Source organism: Thunnus maccoyii, chromosome 15, assembly GCF_910596095.1.
Source record: "Thunnus maccoyii chromosome 15, fThuMac1.1, whole genome shotgun sequence".
In the NCBI taxonomy this organism is placed as follows: Eukaryota; Metazoa; Chordata; class Actinopteri; order Scombriformes; family Scombridae; genus Thunnus; species Thunnus maccoyii.
In genome coordinates, this window is record NC_056547.1 from 30,193,152 (window position 1) to 30,214,624 (window position 21,473).

The 21,473-nt window shown below is 39.8% G+C and overlaps 1 protein-coding gene across 3 annotated transcripts; it reads left to right on the forward strand.

Moving 5' to 3' along the window:
- The first annotated feature begins 1,976 nt into the window (after positions 1-1,976).
- mgat1b (alpha-1,3-mannosyl-glycoprotein 2-beta-N-acetylglucosaminyltransferase b) lies at positions 1,977-21,303 on the forward strand. 3 transcript variants are annotated; one of them, XM_042435979.1, is made up of 3 exons: positions 1,977-2,470; positions 11,129-12,400; positions 17,951-21,303. In XM_042435979.1, exons 2-3 carry the CDS (start codon positions 11,528-11,530, stop codon positions 18,650-18,652), a joined length of 1,575 nt encoding a protein of 524 aa, XP_042291913.1. In that variant the 5' UTR covers positions 1,977-2,470; positions 11,129-11,527; the 3' UTR covers positions 18,653-21,303. The 3 variants fall into 3 exon arrangements, with proteins under 3 accessions (XP_042291913.1, XP_042291914.1, XP_042291915.1); XM_042435980.1 differs by lacking the exon at positions 1,977-2,470 and adding an exon at positions 2,667-3,130; XM_042435981.1 differs by lacking the exon at positions 1,977-2,470 and adding an exon at positions 3,869-3,942.
- Positions 21,304-21,473: the final 170 nt, after the last annotated feature.

Consider the following 21,473-nt stretch of genomic DNA (forward strand, 5'->3'; position numbering starts at 1 on the left):
GATTTAAAAAAATGCAAATGTTTTTTTTTACTACAGAAAGTACAAAAGTCTGCAATGTTTCTATATTTTTCCATAAAAAATGTACAGGATTTCAATGTCCTCATCATATTTTTATATATGGGGTGTTTTATAAGGCAATAGTACCGAGTGATAACTTGTTATCACATGATAAAGTATTTTCTTGTGTGAACAAATTACTACAGTATCTTGTACGCACAAGATAATTTACTATGAATTCATGTGTGTGAAACATTTAACCCTTTATTAATAAATTGTAATCATTTATAACTGCAGAACCAATGACTAATCAGTGAATGTGACTATCAAGCAATTATTTATTATTTACAGCCCCCAAAAATGGTGACTGTGTGCATCTGAAGTTGGCGGGCTGTATGTTAGAGACGCATAGGAGTTTATAGTAAATTACCTTATGTGCATAAGATAAAAAGTTGCACCTTACGGGACTTAAGGGGCTCCGTACAGTAGCCTTTGTTTCCAAAATCACACTGTCATCATAAGAGAAACCCAATAAAATGCAGGAGATCTGTAACGTGTGAGAAAACAACCCTGGTGATGTCATCAAGGTTATCTCAGCTACTATAGGCAGTTTTAATATGCCTGAAGACACACGGTGAACCAGCTGTTTACACATCAAATTCGCCACCTGCCCACCAGTCTGTACAGCTGTCAATGACACAAACAGGAAAGAAGAAGTGCGGTTTCACGCATTGTGTCGCACCGGCGAGGTTCTCAAACAGCCATAATAGCTGTCATTACGTACAACCACTACACGTGCGGCTCTTTATACCATCCATATCATTAATTCATCACACGGACCTGTAAACCATCGTCGGCACTCATAATCTCAGAAATGTAATCAATGATTAGTTTGCAGCGCTCATATCTAAGCCGATTTTACAAGGTGTGCCACAAGTAAGTAGCCTATAAAATAAAAAGAACAAGAGCAAAATAAAATGTTGACTCCTGTGTAAATTAAAAGAATGATCAAATAAACACAAAAGTATTTAATTAACGTTGACCTCATAAATGCGCCTTTGACTGGCATTTTACAAATACCTGTGTAAACACCAAAACAAAGCAAACAAACAAAAAATCACCAAATCAGTGTAGCTGGTTATCAACCTAAATAAACAATGTTTTACTAAAAGATTCCGTCTCTCACCTTACATTTCATCTCCACCTCATCACATAACCCTCAGACTCATCACTTAGGAAAAACGTGTACGCCTGGTCTAAAGTATGCGTTAGGTGCGCACATTCTCACCGCACATTGTGTTTGTAAATACCAGTTTATGTGCGGGAAATGGCGTATGCGTGGTTTTTGTGCGTTTATGCATCTGGCCCCAGGTGTTGTGCTCGCTGGCTCACTCTCACATCGGCTAAGGGACATCGGACATGCTTGTCGGACAGTGAATACTTTAATAGAACAGAGACATCCGTTATTGTTATTAGTAACACGTGCTTTTCTTACTATGACAAGTCCAAATGTCTCCTGTAAAAAAGATTCTATTGGAAACACAAGTTTGCATTACAAATTTGCGGTATGGCGATTAAAAGGTGTTTACAGTAAGAGATGGTGTAATGAAACATGCTAATGCTTTGCAAGATGGGAAGTGTCGGTCCATCGTTTTTTGGAGCTTCATCCATACAGGGACTAACAGTCAGGACATTTTTGTCTCTCTCACAGGTTCCTAGACTATAGATATGACATAAAACACAGACCCTCGTCTCTTTTAAAAAGGCCTAAAAACCTTTCCAATCAGGAGGGCTTTTTCATCTTAACTTTCATTCTTATTATTTCCTTTATGTTGTGTGTTCTATGTTATTAATACTATAGCACCTTGAGTTTCACTATGAATGAAAAGTGCGGTACAAATTAAATGTCATATTATTTATTATTGTTATTATTAAATCACCAGAGAGATGTACAGCAGTGTGAGGTTAAGTAGTTCCAAATGAATTACTGGCTATCCCTTATCAGATATCTGTTAGTATGATTATAGAAAGAGTCGGATTCGGCTTGGCTCGGCTTAAATCGGTTCTAAACGAATCGATAATCCGGAAGTGCACTCTGGTGTGATGGTCATCATACATCAGAGGACTGTAGCGGCATCCTGTGGAGCCAGCTGTGAGAAGGAGCCACGGCGGAGGACACGGCTACTGCTGCACAGTGGCACCGTGCATACACAAATCACTTAGCAGCTCGCTGCTCCAGCGGGGTAAAAAAAAAAGCAGAGCCGGGGTAAGAATGGGACGCAGAGGTGGAGGTGCAGGCAGCACCGGAGCCGCTGTGCATAAACACTGGGATGTGCTGGGAGTGTGACACTAAGGGAAACACAACTCTAGCTAACGTTAGCTAGCTAGCCAAGTGGCCGCTCCGTGCTTCAGCTTAATGTGAGCCTCGTTCCGTTTCAAGAGGAACCGACTCGCCCTGAACGGCATGTGAGAGGTGAGTGACTCCAGCTGCTCCATCATGTCCTCGTCAGAGCGCTTCTGAATGAGAAAACATCCACTGCTGCTGCTCGGCGTTAGCAAGCATGCTAACGGCATGTCAGCACAACGGGTTAGCTTGCTGTTTGGATATTCTTTATATCCGTGACGCTTAGAAATAAAGACAGACATGGCCGAACACTGGCTGCATCCCTGCTGCATTTAACCTGCACCATGTCCTGTGTGCTAACTTAGCCAGCGAGCTTATTAGCTTGAAAGAAGTATGTGAAGCCCAACAGCTGGGGTTCATATCAGCAGACTGCACAGCTGCATCGCTGCTGACCTGCTATTGGCAACGTGGACATTTGAATCAGTGGAAAGAAGATAGTATTCAGTGTTAGCCAACCGAAAGTCCTAGTTGCCTTCCCCTGTGTAGTCATGTGAAGCATTAGCTGGATGGTACACTGGTGCCGCAGGCTCCTCTGTCCTACCAGTCAGCTCCACGTTGTCTGTCGGAGGGAGGAGGGGGTTAAAGAAGAATAGCTTTAGCTGGTACAGTTTGTGTGAAGAGCAACAGTTCCCTCCCTACTCACAGGCAGCCTCCTCTTGTCTGCAAAGCTTAACTTGCTGCAGTATCGAAAGGGAGGCATGACAGATCTGTAGGCTACCCCGAGGTCAGGTATGGTTAGTTTTACACTTTTCCTTCCACACTGTTCCTTAGCTCTAGATTTAATCTCTTTAGACGACCTAGTTTCTCATGTTCCTGACATGTCTCCGCTCACTTCAGGGATTCAAAGTGCTCTGTGTCTGACTCATTTCCTTTCCCCCATGTTTTTACTTTTCTACTAGTTTAATTGATCTATTGTTGCTGTATGTGTGTGTTTTCAATGTGAAGACAACACTTTAGATCAGATGACTGCTATAAAATGTTCATGTTCCCCTTTTTGTTGAATTGACATGACATTCCTTTTTTTCTTGTCTGAGTCTGGAGCTGAAACAATTAGTCAATGCATCAATCAACAGTAAAGTATTTGGGAACAATTTTGATAATAGATTAATCATTTTTAAAATGTAATTAATTTTTCAAGCAAAAATGCTAAAAATGATCTGGTTTCAGGTCCTCAAATGTGAATCATTTTCAGGTTCTTCTATGATAATAAACTGAATATCTTGTCAGTTAGACCAAACAATACATTGAAATATTTCAACTTGGGCTTTTGGAAAATTGTGATGAAAATAATAGTTAGCCGCCTGATTCATTCAAAAGAGTTTTTGATGTTCAAGTCAGATATGTCAGGATGGTGTAACCATATCAAAATGCAAAAAACTTGCGTTGACATGATTTTATATTAGTCCTTTTTTTCTAAGAATAAAAGTGGGGAAACAATGTTGTTTTTCAGGATGTTAACTTTTTTTTTATAACTTCTGTTTGCAACATGAAGTTTGGTGTAAGGAGCATACAGAAAGCCAGACTTAAAGGAAGATTTTAAGGTCAGTTGCTAATATTCTGCAGGTGAACAAGGCCTGTAAAATGTGATTTTATTTTTGAAATGTCAGATACAAATATTACTGAAAACCTTGTACTTTTCTTTGAAACCAGTTTCTTAAAGATTTTCATCATTTTGAATATCCTTAAAGAAGTATAAACTGCTGCCAGTGGCGATCCTGTTGTTTGCTCAAGTTGCTGTAGATGTGGATCTACAACCTGAACAGACCCCCTAACCATAACCCTTTGTCACTCCTCAAACATGTGACCAGTCTCTGTACTTTAAGCCCTTTTCAAACATCTGATGGTGTGTGTTTGAGGGGGGGGGGGTGATGGTAATAATGAGATAAACAGGTCTCGCATGTTACAGAACTGAGTTTCTCTTCTCCTGGAGCAGTAGACCACAGCCAGAGATCCATTACTGATCAGAATGTTTGTTCCTTCTAGTCAAACATCCATCCTTACAAGATTATTGTGTGCCTATATTTATCAGCACTAATTGGTTTAGGCTTTTCTAATGCTGAGGAGCTCCTGTGGAGGAGTTAATGTGACCTTCTTTATCCTCCACTCACTCCCTTCTTCCATCAGATTACCTTTACTATCACATTCACACAGTTGACACTCAGTAGTAGTTTTATTTGACTGGAGAGCTCAGTGTAAGCATTTCACTGTTTGTACAGGAGCTTGTTTGTTCATGGGAAATTGGACTTTTGACTGTACAGCAGACTAATTGAAAGGGTCATTTTGATTTTCAGATATTTAGCTCTGAGATTTCTGCCTCTTCCCCAATACAGTGATTCAGCTGTGTGTGTGTGTGTGTGTGTGTGTGTGGTACCTCTACAACAGAATAGTCCCATCCAACACATCCTGTTCTGCAGCTTAACTGGGACTTGAATGTGAAATGACACTAAAGTCGAGATTTCCCCTTTGATTTTCATGGCTCAGTAGAAACCAGTCAGCATGTACACTAGGTACCAGGGTTAAATCAGATGTCATCGAGATGTGCTAATACTTAATATAAACGCTGCGGTGGAAAGGAACTAAGTACATTTACTCGAGTACTGTACTGTACAATTTTAAGGTACTTCATTTCAGACACCCAGACATTTCATATTGTACTTTCTACTCCACTACATATATTGACTTTTTAAGTTACTTTTCAGATGAAGGTTTGGTTTCAGAGGGACCAGTATGCTGTTACTCTGTCATATCATGTGTGGGGCTGGGTAATGCTTGACTTATGCACTTAGTTCACCATACGAGTGAAAAGCAATCGCAACTTCTGTGGTGTTTTAAGAAAAAAAAAAAAAAAAAAGAGCTCAGTTCTCTTTACGGGAATTGTCAGTAAGAATGTATGAGGAGGTTAAGTGTGTAGCAGGAAGGCTCCCATGAACTTTGATATGTTTGTTCATATCAGTTGTTCAGTAAAAGGCTGAAGATCACATGGAGTAGAGCAGGACGTCCTGTCAGCCCCTCTGGACTTCTCAGATAAAGCGATTGTTGGGGTTAGTGAGCGTTTATCTCCTCTACTGATGTGGCATCTAACAGTGCTGCTTCCATCTATGTGATAAAGTGATGGGTTCCATGTTGATCCTGCTTAAACCTAAAAGGACCATTAATAGAATATATACATATACATTTAGTCAAGTTATCTCCTCCATGGCGTTGGTTTTATTTATTTATCTTTTAGTTTGATGGTTCAACAATAAGACTTGCCTGATTGCTTGGGGCAAGTAAAATGCGACATCGGGCTGGTAAATCTAGAAACTCACTTGCCCAATTGGCAAGTGGTTAAATTTTTTTTTTTGAAATTTCCGGTCGTTGTCGTATCATAAATTATGTTCTGGTTCTCTGGCACACAGCGTAGTCCCCTCCGCTTGCACGCATGCAAGAATATTGGCACGCACCGTTGGCCAATCAAGAATTGAGTAGGCTAGTAGTGTGACAGGGTTGTTCCTGCATTGAGAATTTCAAGGCAGCCACCTCCATCAAAAACAGATCCTTAAAATGTCTTCAAATATATTTTTTGTAATTCATGTCTTAAAATATCTTCATTATAGGGGTGGCATTGAATTTTTTTATGTTAAAAAAAAAAGGATAAATATTGCAATGTTATAACGGGACAAGATCACAAAAATTTTTTTTTTTTTTTTTTTTTTTTTTTTTTATAGAAATAAAATCCATTTAGTTCATTTTCACATATCAGCGCCCACGCTCATCAAATCAAAAAACTAATTTGTAAAATACTAAGCATGTTATCAATAATTAGTTGGAAGAAGGACGCTATAATTATAAACTGAAAGTGTCTGCTCCATGAACCTTCCTCCTGCTCTCTGCTGTAAACACATGTAACGTTAGCTGTTAGCGAGTAGCTGCTCTCATGGCTCCCTCGGTCTTGCTGCTTGTTTTCGGCAGAAACTCTCCCGCTCTCTGCCTGCTATCGGATGGTAGGTGGATCGCTCCAGCTATTCCTTAAAGGAGGCTGCGCTACTTGTATAACACATTTTTAATTTAGAAAACATCTTAAAATACATTTAACAAAAAAAAAACCCTGAGCCAGGTGGGGGTCAACTCCACTGGCAGACAGCCTGCTATAGTGCCACTATATTGTCAACTATTTAGACCTATAGGTTCATGTTTGCACCCTTCCACTGTTTCAGCAGCTATGTATATATTTACCCATGTCTGTCTTATGTTATTCATCATACCATTTAATGTCATCTCAAACATATAGTGAGAACAACAGTTTTATTACCTCCAGACCCAACAGATGTTGTTTTGGCTATAGTAAGGCTTTTTCAGTTACAAGAGCAAGGCTTACATCAGCATCATCTTTTCAAATTAGCTGAACATCTTTTTGGTGATCATTTCAACATCATCCCTGTTTGTTGTAACAATATAAACCAGTAAGCCTAAATGCAGCACTAGTGGTAGGCTACATCACTTGGAGGTTATGTTTAATTGTTTAGGCAATTTCTCTCTGCTTAAACATTTCAAGGAGCACAATTTCAATTAGGCTACATAACCTCCATGTGATGCCAGAAGAAGGTATGCACACGCATGCACAGATGGTTTTTAAAAGTGAGGTACTACCTCTGCCTGATTTCGGGGCCAGGAAAACGCTGTGTAAGGCGTGAAGCAAACGTCCCTCAGTATTATGTGAGCACTGTCAAATAGAGAAATCAGTGGAGCATGTTATTTTCCACTGCCATAAATATTCTCAAGAACGAAAAACATTTAAGAGGGAAATCAGGAAGCCTGGAGTGGAAGAAATTAGTCTAAAAATGTATCTGCCATCAGGTTAGGGAGTCTTTTCCATTATTTGAAAGAAACTGGACTGATTAAAAGAATTTAGTGTTCAGTGAAATATAGGGGATGGGTCATGCCATTTTCAAATATGCAAGACATCTATGATACTTTGTCCTTGTTCTGTTTCATTTACTTAAAGATTTCACATGACAATTAGTCTTTGTTGTTATTTGGTAACTGCTAATAGAACAATTCGCATAGGAGCAAGTAAAAATTGACTTTGGGCAAGTAGATTTCTGACCCACTTGCCCAAATAGGCAAGTGAAAAAAGACATGTTGAATCCTGTTACATGTATTTGTCATGGCAGTACTCTCATACAGAGGTAGAGGGCAGAGATACTTGCCTCCAGTGCTGTCACTCCTTATAAGGGGTGGAAGATGTTTGGCAGTGGAAAACTTTAAAGGGGATGTTGAAGAAGCAAGTCTTTAGGCAGGAGTATGTACTGTATATCATCTCCCACACACCACTTTTACCCTTCTTACCTCAACTTGACAGTGCCTAGTCACTTGTTGCTTTGAGCTCCTATTAATGCACAATTGATTAAGCCGATGATCTGAACATCACATACACATGCCTTATCACAGCGGGACTGAAGGCCTTCAACATAATAGTGAAACACAAACTAGACATGGCAAAAATATCATGATTTTTTTTCAGACAAGATCACATTCCACAATTATCACCATTCTTTTTCATGTTGGTTTTTAAGACTATTTTGCAAGTTACTGAACAGTATTCCAGATTCAAAAAAAACATTGTCTATCACATGATAGAAATTTGTCTTAGGTTAGAGGCTCACAAATACCATAAAAACCTACACCCATGAAAGATGCATAAAATTACAAAACACAAACAATTCAATAAATAAATAAGAGCAGGGGTCTCATTTATAACTGTTGTATACGCACAAAATGGGGCCTGAAAGAAGTGTACGCCACTTCCCACAGTTCCCAACAGTTGTGATCTATAAAAACAAACTCGACTGGAGAACGCGCGCATCTGTACGCAAACTCTGACCCACGTGTACGAACATTTAGAAAACGGGGAAACTGGCGACACAGATGGTGAGGTTGTGAATTGAAGCCAGAATGTATAATGATTCCTCTCACGCATTTTATTTCACTTAATATCAAATGTTAATTATAGATCCACATTATCATAAACATTCAAACCAGCAGTGATATCTGTATTTGCGCTTGTAGCGAGCCATGACTATTCCATAAACACCTTTTTAATTTGAAAAGATATAAGCCGACTCAAATCTGTGTGTGCAGCAGCACAGCAGCTGCAGGAAAGTGTAAATATACTGATCTTTTCCTCCTCAATCACCTCAACTAATCGATGAAATCATCATCATCAGTTATAGAAATCCAAGATGACATAAAATAACTTGACTTCCACAAATGTAACTTCAAAATAATTGCAGAACAGAGCACTGATAGATTTTAATATCTTCTAATACTGTGCATATATCACCACGTATGATTTTAGTTTCCAAGTAGTTTGTGTGTAAAATCACTGTAGTGAACACGACTGTCACTGGAGACACCGCGGTGGCTGCCACACACACGCTTTGTCTTCTCCAGTCACCTCACTACCACATCTTCACCATCATAATGCACTGTGTAAATTAGAGAAACACCTGTATGCTAGATTTTGGAGTAAATATCAATGAATACGGTGTTTATTGTATTGTAGATATTTAGTGTGTGGTGTAAAAACGACTTAAAAGTGATGAACTGGGAACTGGCCTGCTGCAGAGATGTTTGACTGTATGATCCACAGGAATGTTTATTGACATTGTATTTGGCTGTTTTGGATTACACACATAACTTCAGGAAGTCCAAAAAACAGGAGAAATAAAACCTGTAAAAGTCTGTTCATGGCTGTCGCTTTCCTTCACCTACAACTGCCTGAGTGCAGGTGATGAGCAACGCTGACTCTTCACTCTCATTGGTCAGGTGCCTCAAGACAGACTGATTGGTGCGGCGAAAGAAAAACATGTGGGCGTGTAGAGGGCGTGATATTAGGCTGATCCACGTGTGCATATTTCCAGGTGATTTATAAAGGGAAATATACGTGCATTCGTGCATACACACAGTTTTATAAATTCGATTATTTTTTTACCGCGTGCCATTTTTGGCTTTTGTGCGCACATACACTTTTAGTAAGGATCCTATACACTGTGTGCAAAGCTGCATTAAAAAAGTATGGACAGTCTATTTGGCCTTGTTTATAATGGATATGGCAGTGGGAAACCAAACAGTACAACTTAACTAATTTCACAGCTGAAAAGCAAACAGTTGTTGTGTAGAAGCATTAGTGTGTCGCTTCGGATAACCAGCATGATGTCCACCTTTTTTTAAAAAAAAAAAAAAAAAAAAAAAAAAAGCGCTAACATCACACTAGCTTAGTTCTACCAGTTAGCAGGTGAGCTGACCACTAAATGGCATTTACCTGCAGCCCAGCTGTCAGTTTAATATGATGTGCAGCAGGTGAGCCTCCTAGCAGGACATTGAAACTGCTGTAGATATCACAAACAAGTTACCAAGCAACAGTTTGGGCTCCTGATGTGAACAGTACAGATAGTTTGCTCTGATATGAGCTCGTTCTTACCTGAGATCCTTGTCACCAGAGGTCATTTTCTTCAACAGATCGGAGACGTGGTACGAGGTGCTTGTCATGTCGGTACTGTTAGCCTCCTGCTAGCAGACTGTGCTCCGTCACAATACTGAACTAACACAGTGGTCACTGTAGCACAATACTAACAATCTCTCTGTAAAAGCAGATTGTGGAGACATTTTAATCGTTCATGATCTAATATTGTCATATCACACACCCCAACAAACATTGAACTGTAATGAACGATTAACGCATTAAAACACTTCTCATGTTGCGAACCAGGGCCTAGTGGAAAGGCCAGATCTACATGCTAGCTACTTTACATCTTCAATCCATGGGAAGGAAAGCACACATTACAAAATACAGTTAAAATAATCAGAATTTAGGTCTGTAAATGTTAATTATTTTCATCACCAGTTAATCTTTCAGCTGTTTTTCTGTGTAGATGATTAATCATTTCATCTATAAAATTGTGAAAAACAACCATTACAGTTTCCCAGAGCGCAAGTTGACATCTTTATATGTCTCATTTTTCTCAACCAGCAGACCAAAACACAAAGATATTCAGCTTTTTATGATTATAAATATGAGAGAAGCTGTAAAACCTGTCGTCTGAGAAACTGGAACCAGAGAATGTTTGTGTTATTTTACAATTTTGCTTGTTAAGTATTGTTAACAGTTAATGGATCATCAAAATTCTAGTTGATTTATTTCTTGTCAATCAACTGGTCCAGAAACATTTAAGTAATTTATTTCAACTCATATAGATCAACATTTTTGCCAAACTGCCCTCATCGGAAATGAAAATGTTGATCTTTTATATGTTGAAATAAATGATTGCAGAGTTCAGCATTCAGATTCCCATTTGTTTCTTTGTCTGAATGTGTACTTTTTGCCTATTTTTTTTCAAATTTGAGTCAACTAGTCTAGATTATCATCCTGCCACTTTTACTAAAGTGTCTTCAAAGGCACATCTGTCGCTTCAAAAGCATCTCTGTGAAAATGGCACAGTATCTAAAGCGGCACTTCCTTGTCTCTGTTGAACAAATTGTATGCTGTAAACATACACATCATATGTCAGAAGGTCATAATCTTGTTGGTGCTTTTACTAGAAATGTGACTGCTTTTATTCACATTTGTAGTTAAGGTTTGTACAGCACATGTCTGAAAAGGGCTTTTGTTTCTGCTTAATCATTTTAATGTCCAGATGATCTGCATTCATTCTGCTGATTTATTTGTTTTTCCTGCTCTGTTTTCAGGATGATGGCTGAAGGATAACATCCAAGGAGTCACATTCCCTCAACCCAAAGTGACCCCTCTTTCCCCCCCTTTTTTTTTCTCTTTCATCTGCACTTCTGCGACCCCTTGCTGAACTTCTGCGAGTCCTCTCTCAGCTCATTGCCCCATCTCTATGGGATTTCATGGAGTTGATGCATTCCACAGCAAGATCATGTGAATTGATTTTAAATTGGCCAGTCCTCTTCCTCCTGACACCCTCCTGACCAAAAGGCAGGATGACTCTAGAATTCTAAATAATGTGATCGGATATCAACTTCCTGTCCATCTGAGATTGCAACCTTGGTCTGTAGAATTCTCACTCTGGTTCCATCACTTGTTCCCTTTTCCACAACCCCATCCCTTCCTAGTGTCATTGGGCCATGGTTCGAAAGAAAGGTTCTCTTATACTATGCGGTGCTTTCCTGTTTGTCGCCTGGAATGCTTTGCTTCTACTTTATCTTTGGGGTCGGCCTCCAATAGGCCGCCTTGGGGAAGGCGGTGGAGCTGAACCAGGAGGAAAGGAGGAGTGGGGCGTGGGCAGAGGGAAAGGGAGCCCGGTCAACCTGGCTGGGGAGGTGATCCGGCTGGCAGAGGAGGTTGAAATTCAGCTTGAGACCCAGAAAAAGCTGCTGAAGCAGATTGAAAGTCACAGGGCAGTGTGGGCTCGGCAGAAAGATGTTGGGAAAAGAGAAACAGAAGATACAAAAGAAGTCAAAGTAGAGGCTGTCCACCAGCCACCGAAGCCTCCACTTCCTCTAAAAGACAATGTGCATGACAGGGACCAAACTGAAGAAAAACATACAGAACAAAAGCCTGTTCCTACAGTAGCTCCCAACATTAAATTAGAACAGCACCAGGTCAATGAAATAAAGAAGGAAATTGTTGACAACAATAAATTGGTGACTTCTGTTGCAAACCCAGAAGTCGTCATTCCTATTCTAGTTATTGCCTGTGACAGAGTGACGGTAAAACGGAGCCTTGACAAACTTATACAGTACCGTCCTTCTCCGGAACTCTATCCAATCATAGTCAGCCAGGACTGTGGGCACGCTGAGACAGCTCGTGTGATTGACTCCTATGGCCATCAAGTGACACACATAAGCCAACCAGACTTGTCGGACATCAGAGTCCGGCCAGAGCACAGGAAATTCCAGGGCTACTACAAAATTGCCCGACATTACCGCTGGGCACTCAACCAAGTGTTCAACACGTTCTCCCAGTCCACTGTGGTCATAGTGGAGGATGACCTGGAGGTGAGTGCTCTCCTCTGCTTAATTCTCATAACATCCACGCATTACAGTAGGCATTATCATCCCTGAGAGCTGGCTTATTGTGTCATTTTGCTTTATTGGGTAGTTAGACAGTGGAGATGCATAGGAAACATTGGAACCCGGAGGGGAGGGAAGGGGGGTACTCGCGGGGCTCGACTACAACAAACACAACAACATAGCAGTAACCACCATTTCGCCATTCTGTGTACATCAGCGAGGAGAACAATGAAGAGCACATTTCGGACAAATAACGTCTGAAGTGTGTTGCCTTTTCAGTGTACATCCAATCCTCCCATCTTCAAAATACAACAGAAAAGTGAAGCAGAACTGACCAGTTTTGCCCTACAGGTTCTCAAGGGTTCATGCCATAGGAAGCTCCAGGTTACAGGTCGTTAAGTCCTGCAAATGGCAAAACACCATCAGACCAGTTGGTCAGGATGCTCAGATAGCTAGTTCTTGTTTTACTGTGGGTTTCTATGTTGGGATGTGCAGGCATTGTATCTATTTACTTTGGTATGGCCATCCACAACCAAGTAATTTTGATGAGCTGAGTTACTACTTAGGTAACATGTAGTACAGGTAGTAGTAACAAGTAGTAGTACAACAACTTGGGTTTATTTCATGTACACTGTAATTTGCACATCATGATGAAAGATATATTTATTGTCCTATTTAATACTAATTCTAACCAGGTTTTGAGTATGTTGTCAGTTCACTTAAAGTGGCAAATTTAAGATAAATCAGTAATGCAAGTCCAGGTGAGATAGACTTTTAGTGTGGTGTTGATAAACACTGCTAGTTGCAGGAGAGGATCACTCACCTCATCACATCCTGGGAATCAGTCTTTGGCAGAGAGAGCTACTGATGATATTGGCAATGATTCTACAACCTGAAACCCAAAGCCACACCTCCCATTCACGTTAGTGCTGCTAGTTCACATTAGCTTAAGCCATGTTTCCACCGCAGAAACTTCCACCAGGGACTAAGAACCTTTTGAAGAATTCACTTCCTCCACCTGTCTTTCCACCAGAGGAACCAAGGTCCAAATAAGTTCCAGGGAGATTGTTTTACCCCCCAAAAGTCCCTGCTGGGTGTGTAGTACTTTCTAAAAGTATAGGAACTTCGGGTCTGAAGGGTTGACTGTTGCTGATTGGTCAAACACAGACAATGCAGCTGCTTCAGCTTGTGTACCACTTCATTCATTAAAACAAGGAAGGGCTGTAGTATTGATTTAGGATGAGGGGACAACATTTCTCTTTATTTGCTAAGGTTAAAAGTAAAGTTAGGCTTTGTTGTCAGCTACCCAAAATTGGTAGGTGTATTTTTGAACTTTGGACAGAGCTAGGCTAGCTGTTCCCCCCTGCTTCCCGTCTTCAGTATTTTAGCTTAGTCCAGTATGCTAAGCTAGGCTAACCACGTCCTGACTCCAGCTCTGTACTGAACACACAGACATGAAAGGCAAATCTAGCGAAATAGCTAAGACTGGCCAAATGCCACTCACCAGCCAACAGGTCTTTGTCAAACCAACTCTCAAGAGTAAATTCAGCTTTGCTCTTAAGTTCCCCTTCAAGTAGGGTTGGGGTTAGTTTAGAGTTGCGTCCACATACTGACACTATCCATATATATTGTTTATTCACTGTCTTTGTTCCACCACACTGTTCATTGCAGCTGTGTGATGCTCTACATTGAGTGAAACATTCTAAAAAGATGCAATGGTTGTTATGGCTGCACCATTCCAACAAATGGAAATGTTATAGATGTCATGTGCATTAATTAGTGCACATTTCCACAGAATTCAGCCATATTCAATAACTTTTGTAGCTCCAGCAGAATAGAAACAACAAAGTGAAACTGTAGGTTTTAACAGCGCTTGTATACACAGCATGTGTTTGTAATTATGATCCCACTGGTAGGTCTGGAAGGTTTGAAGAGGTTAGATAGCCTTTTGATGGTAAAAGTGTAATTATATGTGGTTTACATTCAAATCTGGGTTAATGATGATGAGTTGCTCCCACTGGTTCACCATTTGTCTCAAGTATTCATCACTGAACTAAAAACTGTTTTCTCAAAATGTGCAGCCACAGCTTATTCAGAGTTTATGATAACTTTGCACTCTGCAGTACCCATCTCTAGATTGGTTTCCAGTCAAAGCCATTGTATAGTATGTACATCATATTGTAGTACATCATACAGGATGATGCATGTATTGATCACAGCAGAAACTGTGACCAATACTTGGGAAAGATATCGTGAATGGACAGCTGTAACCCCAGTTGCATGTTGAGACCGGCACATTGAACTGATTATTGGACTATCTGTGATGGCACAAAAAACCTGTTGGTGAATCTGTGAAACCCCTCCTCCCAGCTGTTAGAAAAGGATAACAAAATGTTTGGCTGCTTAAAAAGTGCCACAGCAGCAGGAAAAAAGTTGAAGGAAATTCAGAGTAACTTTGACTTCAACGAGCAGCTTGAGGGAGAAACTGTGCCCTGTAAGTCCACAATTATGTTACCAGTGAGAGGGGGAGATCTGGGTTTGCTGACATGTAACTGTTCTCCACTGATTTCCTCTTTTTTATCACTGACAACTGAGGGACTAGTTCCCCTAGTTTGGTTTTGCTGAGTTAAAGTTCATTTAACCTCTTATACCCTGCTACCCATCGGTGGAAACATAAGGCTTACATTTTGCAGCCAAGTATTGTTCAAATGAACAAATTTTATCTCTTTGTATTTTTGGGACATTTTTGCCTTTATTAGATAGGAGCAACAGAGAGCTGACAGGAAATGAAAGGTGAGAGAGGGGGGATGGCATGCAGAGTCCTCCAGACTTAAAGCACTGATATTGTGATTAAATGGTCAGCCCTTAAAACTTTATTTTAAAAGGTTAGTTTTGTAGGTTTTTTACCGCAAGAAAGGTCTATACAGATAAAGGATGCTGTATGTTGCACAGACTGTAAAGTTCTTTGATGCAAATTTGTAATTTTGGGCTATATAAATAAAATTGACTTGACTCAAAATTTAGTCAACATCCAAGAGCTACTTAAAGAATAACTTGACAGTCCCTGAAAATCTTGCTTTCACTGATCTCCAGTGGTTTTACTTTCTAACTTTGCTGCAGTGATGTACAGGTGTACTCCAGGACTGTGTGACATCACTCTTGGGTGTGGCTACAGGTACAACAAAACCCACAGACTTGGTGGTGAAACAGACTTGAAACTTAAACCAGACAGTGAAATACTGTTTTTCATAGTAGTGTAACGGAACGTAGTTGGTCTGTGATCTGTACGGATCACCCCCCACAGTTCGGCACGCATTTGAATTAACTGTAAAATTTAATGTCTCATTGGAGACCAAGTAAACAAAATGCTGTAAGTACAAGTCACGGACAGACAGCATGTTGCTAACAGGGATTTTGAAGAACAACAACCAATCCAGCATCTAACGGTTCCGTAGTGACATCTGCGGGTATGTTTACACACTGTTTAATTTGCTGCAGCTGAGCAGCTAATCAGCTATCTAGCAGCTAACTGAGGTTAGTGGTGCACTTTTCCCTGGTGAATGTTTGTTTGGTGGCTCATTCAACAAGCTGCAGGACCAAACGTGTCTTCATGTTTTTAAGCATTCAAAATCTAAAACTAACAATACCTACTGATAACATAGGTGTAAAAATTTACTAATATAATTATCTTTGTTTTAAAATATATTTTTAATGAAAATGCCATTTAAAATCGTGTCCCAGATTTTTGTCAACTCAGATTTCTACAAAAACATAATTTAATCAGGCATAAAAAGGGTTAGTTATATTTTAAGGACCCATGTCTCACTTTCTGGTTTCAAAAAAGGCGAGAAAGCTGCTCAAGCACTGGTAAGCTGTCTAATTTTTTGATAAATTAATTAAATAATGTTGCTATCAGGTGTGTCTCAACCATAGTAGGTCAACTCCGTTGCCCTTCTAAAACAAAACTAAATAAGAATTATGGGTTAAAAATGTGTATTTTCATTAGCATTAAGAGAACTCTCAGCAACTTTGAAAAATAAAATGGCTACTCAGTACGGCTGTGCTGTGAATTGAAAAAATATAACATGTTTGTCAACTCCGTCAGATAGATGTCAACTCTGTCAGATATTTCATCTGATGATCTATGCTGACGGAGGTGACATAACTCGATTCTCTTTAATAATTGAATAATGTGTTTGAAATTACTACTTTATTTTCCATTAAGTTATTTAAATACCATTACTATTTTTTATTTGATGCATATCAATGACTGAGAAGGCTATTTACTCAAAAATGTTTCATGTACAAATGGCTAAACAAAGCCTGTCTTTGGAGGTGAAGAGGGCCAGAAAGTACAGAGTATCAGAGAAAGAGAAGGGAGAAGATAAATAATCAGTCTGACAAAAAGACAGAAGAACTACAAAGGGAAAGAGAAAAATGGAGAAAAAGGCTTGCAGAGGGGATAATAAAACAAGAAGGAGACACTCTGCAGATAGCAGACACACCACCAGGTAGTCCATTAGATGAGGGCCTTGATGAACCAGGTGTTAGCAGACAGTCCCTTGCAGGAGAGAGGGCCAGGAAAAGACATAAGAAAAGGTGCTTAAGAGAAATCATTCACAAATTTACAGATTTTTTTGTTTATATTCATAATGATTTATAAAATGAATTTATGTCAATAAAAAGTTTCTATGGTACAGCTTATGTGTGTTCTTTGTTTTATAAATGATATATGTAGTTTATCACAAAGACAAATTACATTATCAACAGAAATTTTAAGAGGGAAACATTATAATGGTATTTATGTCTTGAATAAAAAGATATCAAACTTTTTGATTATACAGCTAATTAAAGAATCTTGTATTAAATACAACAAAAATCATTAAACATTTCATTCATGTTTTATATTGTGATACTATGACTTTTTGTGTGCCTGACGGAGTTGACAAAATCCAAATCTTCAGCTACAAAAAATACTATTAAAGAAAAAATAAAATCACTTGGAGGTTGGCCCGTTACAAGGTTTAATAGCCAAGACTTTGATCTTTTAAAATATGTTTTCCCAGCATAATTGAAGAGCAATAATCAAAATCCCCCCCAATAAGGTTTTGTCCCAATTTTCAAGAATGAGTGACTGTATATTATCATGAGGTCAGAGGACCGTTCTCTCAAGGTAAAATTGGTAACTGTAGGTTGCAGAGTAGCCAACGTGCACACCAACACATCAGGCTGGCTGATTGATTCATTCCGTGTTCCCGCTGGGAGGTGGGTCATAAGCGTAGACAAAAACAAAAGTAAACGCATTAAATACAAGTATAAAATAAACCATCACGCAACCCACATAGACATTCGCCTATGTGCAGCCAAGAGAAGCATAATTCAAGCCTTACCCATAATGGTGTCCAGCTACGCAGTGAGTTTTGGTTTTGTGTGAAAAAGTTCTGAGATAGCTGCCATTATTGGACTGACTATTGTGAAATTACCTCTCACCAATTCTTCTGCTCTGTTTATACTCTCTCCCTCTTCCTTGTTTAGGTGGCACCAGACTTTTTTGAGTATTTTCGAGCCCTGTACCCAATCCTGCGCTCTGACCCAACCTTGTGGTGTGTTTCGGCCTGGAACGATAACGGCAGAGATGCCTTGGTGGATCCATCCAAAGCTGAACTGCTCTACAGGACAGACTTCTTCCCTGGTCTGGGCTGGATGCTGCTGAAGGAGATGTGGGATGAACTGGAACCCAAATGGCCCTCTGCGTTCTGGGACGACTGGATGCGTCAACCAGAACAGCGCAAGGACCGCTCCTGCATCCGGCCTGAAATCTCCCGGACTATTACCTTTGGCCGAAAAGGCGTCAGTTTAGGTCAATTCTTTGACCAGTATCTTCGCTATATTAAGCTAAACACTGAATTTGTGCCTTTTACCAAACAGGATTTATCTTATCTGCTAAAAGAGAAGTATGATGAAAGGTTTATCAAAGAGGTTTACAGCGCCCCACTGGTGAAGATTGAGGACCTACAACAGGGGGGGAGTTTAAGAGGAGCCGGTCCGTACCGGGTGCAGTACTCCAGCCGGGACAGTTTTAAAGTCTTTGCTCGAAATCTTGGGGTGATGGATGACTTGAAATCTGGAGTCCCTCGTACAGGTTACAGGGGAGTAGTCAGTTTCTTGTACCGGGGTCGAAGAGTGTTCTTGGCTCCACCAGAGGGCTCAATCAAGTACGACATCAGCTGGAGCTGAGAAACGATCCAGACTGTACAATGTAAATGGTGTTGAAGAGGGGAGAGAGCCTTACACAGAGGAACACCCTCTCAGACCAAAGAATATTATCGAAAAGGTTCATGAAGGAATTAGAGCAGCACAGATGGGGCTGCACATCAGTGGAGCTAGGAGATCAAGGAGTGTTGAACCAGGCCTGTTTGTCAGGAAGTTTCTAAAATCGGGTGCTCATTCAGGATCAGCTAGTTCAACAGCCACACGGACTTCACAAAGGGTTCAAACTTTTATGAAAGGAAAATTCCACCCCTAAATACTGTTTAAAAACAGCTATTGGCAATGTGCCTTGCTTTATGGGCCCATTTTGTTTGGTGTGTTTTTTACTCCTGTGAATAACTGGCCAAATGTAGAGTTAACATCACATCCAGACATTTTCAGCAGCTGTAAATGATGGTAGCAGGAAAGAATTAGAATCGTCAACAGGAAGCGTCATGTTTCAATGTCAGTGATAATGCACTGGAGGCCAAACAGCAGCAGAGTGATCATGTGTGGAACTTGGGAGAAAAACACTGCTAAATGTTAAAAAAAGATGAACCAAGATTTTACACACTGCATTCTTTTTTTCAGTGTTTGGCATAAAAAGAATCTGAAGTTGAAATTGATCCAACTCTTCAGATCATGTTACTGTTTAAATCTATAAAATTAATCAGAAGCAGAGTTGCGTGCAAAGGAAAACTAAAAGCTTCTTCAAGGTTTTAGGTGGTATACAAAGGCCATATTCAGTGCTGAACAGTCATTATATGACGATAGACTCCTGATGGTTACCATTAAAGATGAAAGACTTCAGCAATGATACAGAGAGAAAGCATTGCAGAACAAGAAGAAACATCACCATCCCCACCCCAATATAGTCGTCCTGATCCAGGATCATCAAACTGTATCACAGTCGTACTTTGCTATCTGCTGGAACTTGGATATTTCAGTCCGTGAGCAACTCAAAGCATTTATCACAGGAAGAATATTGAAAATGCTCACATACCAGATTATAAGAAACCCAGTAGGTGGAAAAAATGACATCAGGCAGGTGCAAATTAACCAAAAACATGATTTAGTCAAACCAAGAAAGGTCTCATGTCAAATCAGTACAAGCCACATAAAATCAAATATGGCACAGGATGTCTTTTTCACTCTCTGACTAGAGTGCTGAAAGCTATTTAAAGAAGATTAACACCTATAGTATTGCTGTAATATATCATCTGGCAGCACTGAACTCTGGTTGGTGAGTGAAGATGAAATCCTGCACCATGTTTGCTAAGATGGTTGTCTACCATCAGGTGAGTTTGTTTCATACATTCCCTCTATAATGAATTTCATGAGCTGCTACAGTGACACAAATGACATGTCCTGGATCAAGGCAACGCCTTCTGTAGCATCACAAGAACAGTATTTCCACAGAGCTTAAAGTACATAACACCAAAACAGTAAGTTATACTATGACACAATAACCCTGATAATGTTTCATACAGGAGAAGTAACAAGATGTATAACAGTGTGACAGGATCAAGGGTGGAGTTTTTCTTGAATTACCAGCACTGCTGTCCTTATATAAGTTTATGAACATGGCCTTGAAAGCAGTGTGATGACAGCACACAACACTAAATCAAACCAGAAGGATGATTCTCACAGTATGATGGCCTCGGTCTGCTGCAAACGAACTAGTTTGTCTTGTCCAACCATGTCTAAATGCTTGTAGCTGTTCCAAGTGTCCCAACGCGATGAATTGTTCAAATGGGGATAACAGTGCACACTTTCAGTCTGTCCTAAAATGCATTCAAGGTTTTTCACTCAGCTGTTCTAATAAAACATGACAGAAGTAGTTCTATGATGAGGTTCAAACCATTTCACAGCTCTGCACACCTGGCCAATCACTGCATACAGTGATCCTCATTGACAGATTGTCTGTTCTGGAAAGTTAAGATGATCTGACAAGCACTTAGTTTGAAACATACTGAGGACTTTATAGTTGATCTTCTGTTTGAGCTGGTCTTAGAAGGTCTATTTTTTTAAAATGTCTTTTAATGTTTCCGAAAAGCCCAGTTGGATTTTCAATCTGATGGTTGAAGGAAAAGCTATGTTAATTCTACAACCCCCCTCTGCTTTCAAAGGGTTAAAGAATCTACATTTCCACCACACCATGGTGTGGGTGAATGAACATGGTTTCTAAATGTGTAGAAGGAAATTGTCAATATGAAGGGTGAAGCTATAACGTGTAAGGCTATTTTGAAGTAATTTAACTGTTGTGAACTTTTAGTTCTAACAAGTTTGCCAAGCTGCAAAGGAGATTCAAACATCGCTGAGTCTGACATTTTATTGATGATCACACCGAAACCTTGATACAGGGCAAGTTGTAATTACATGACATCCAAACCATGGTTTGGTCAGCTTAGGTTTGTTGAAAAACCAATGATTGTCTGATAGTTTTTATTTGTTTCTGCAACGAGACGGCAGGTGGGTGGCTAGAGAAATGATTATCACTGTACTGTATTTAGCTTTGGGAGATTATCCACAAGATTGATTGATTCCCATGTCTGTATGGTGATGTGTAAAACCACTGCCTGATGTGTTTATAACTTTAATACATTATAAATAAAATCAACTATTTTGATATTTGTCCACACGCTGAAGGGGTCACTTTCATTGACAGCAGTTATTTACATGTGTAATCCTTGGTAATGTAGAATGGTTCTTTTCCTGATTTTCTGCCATTCTCACACTAACCATGAGGAAGTGGTGCTATTTGGACCCCAGCTACGAGTTTGGGTCATGGGCACCTGGGCATATCTAC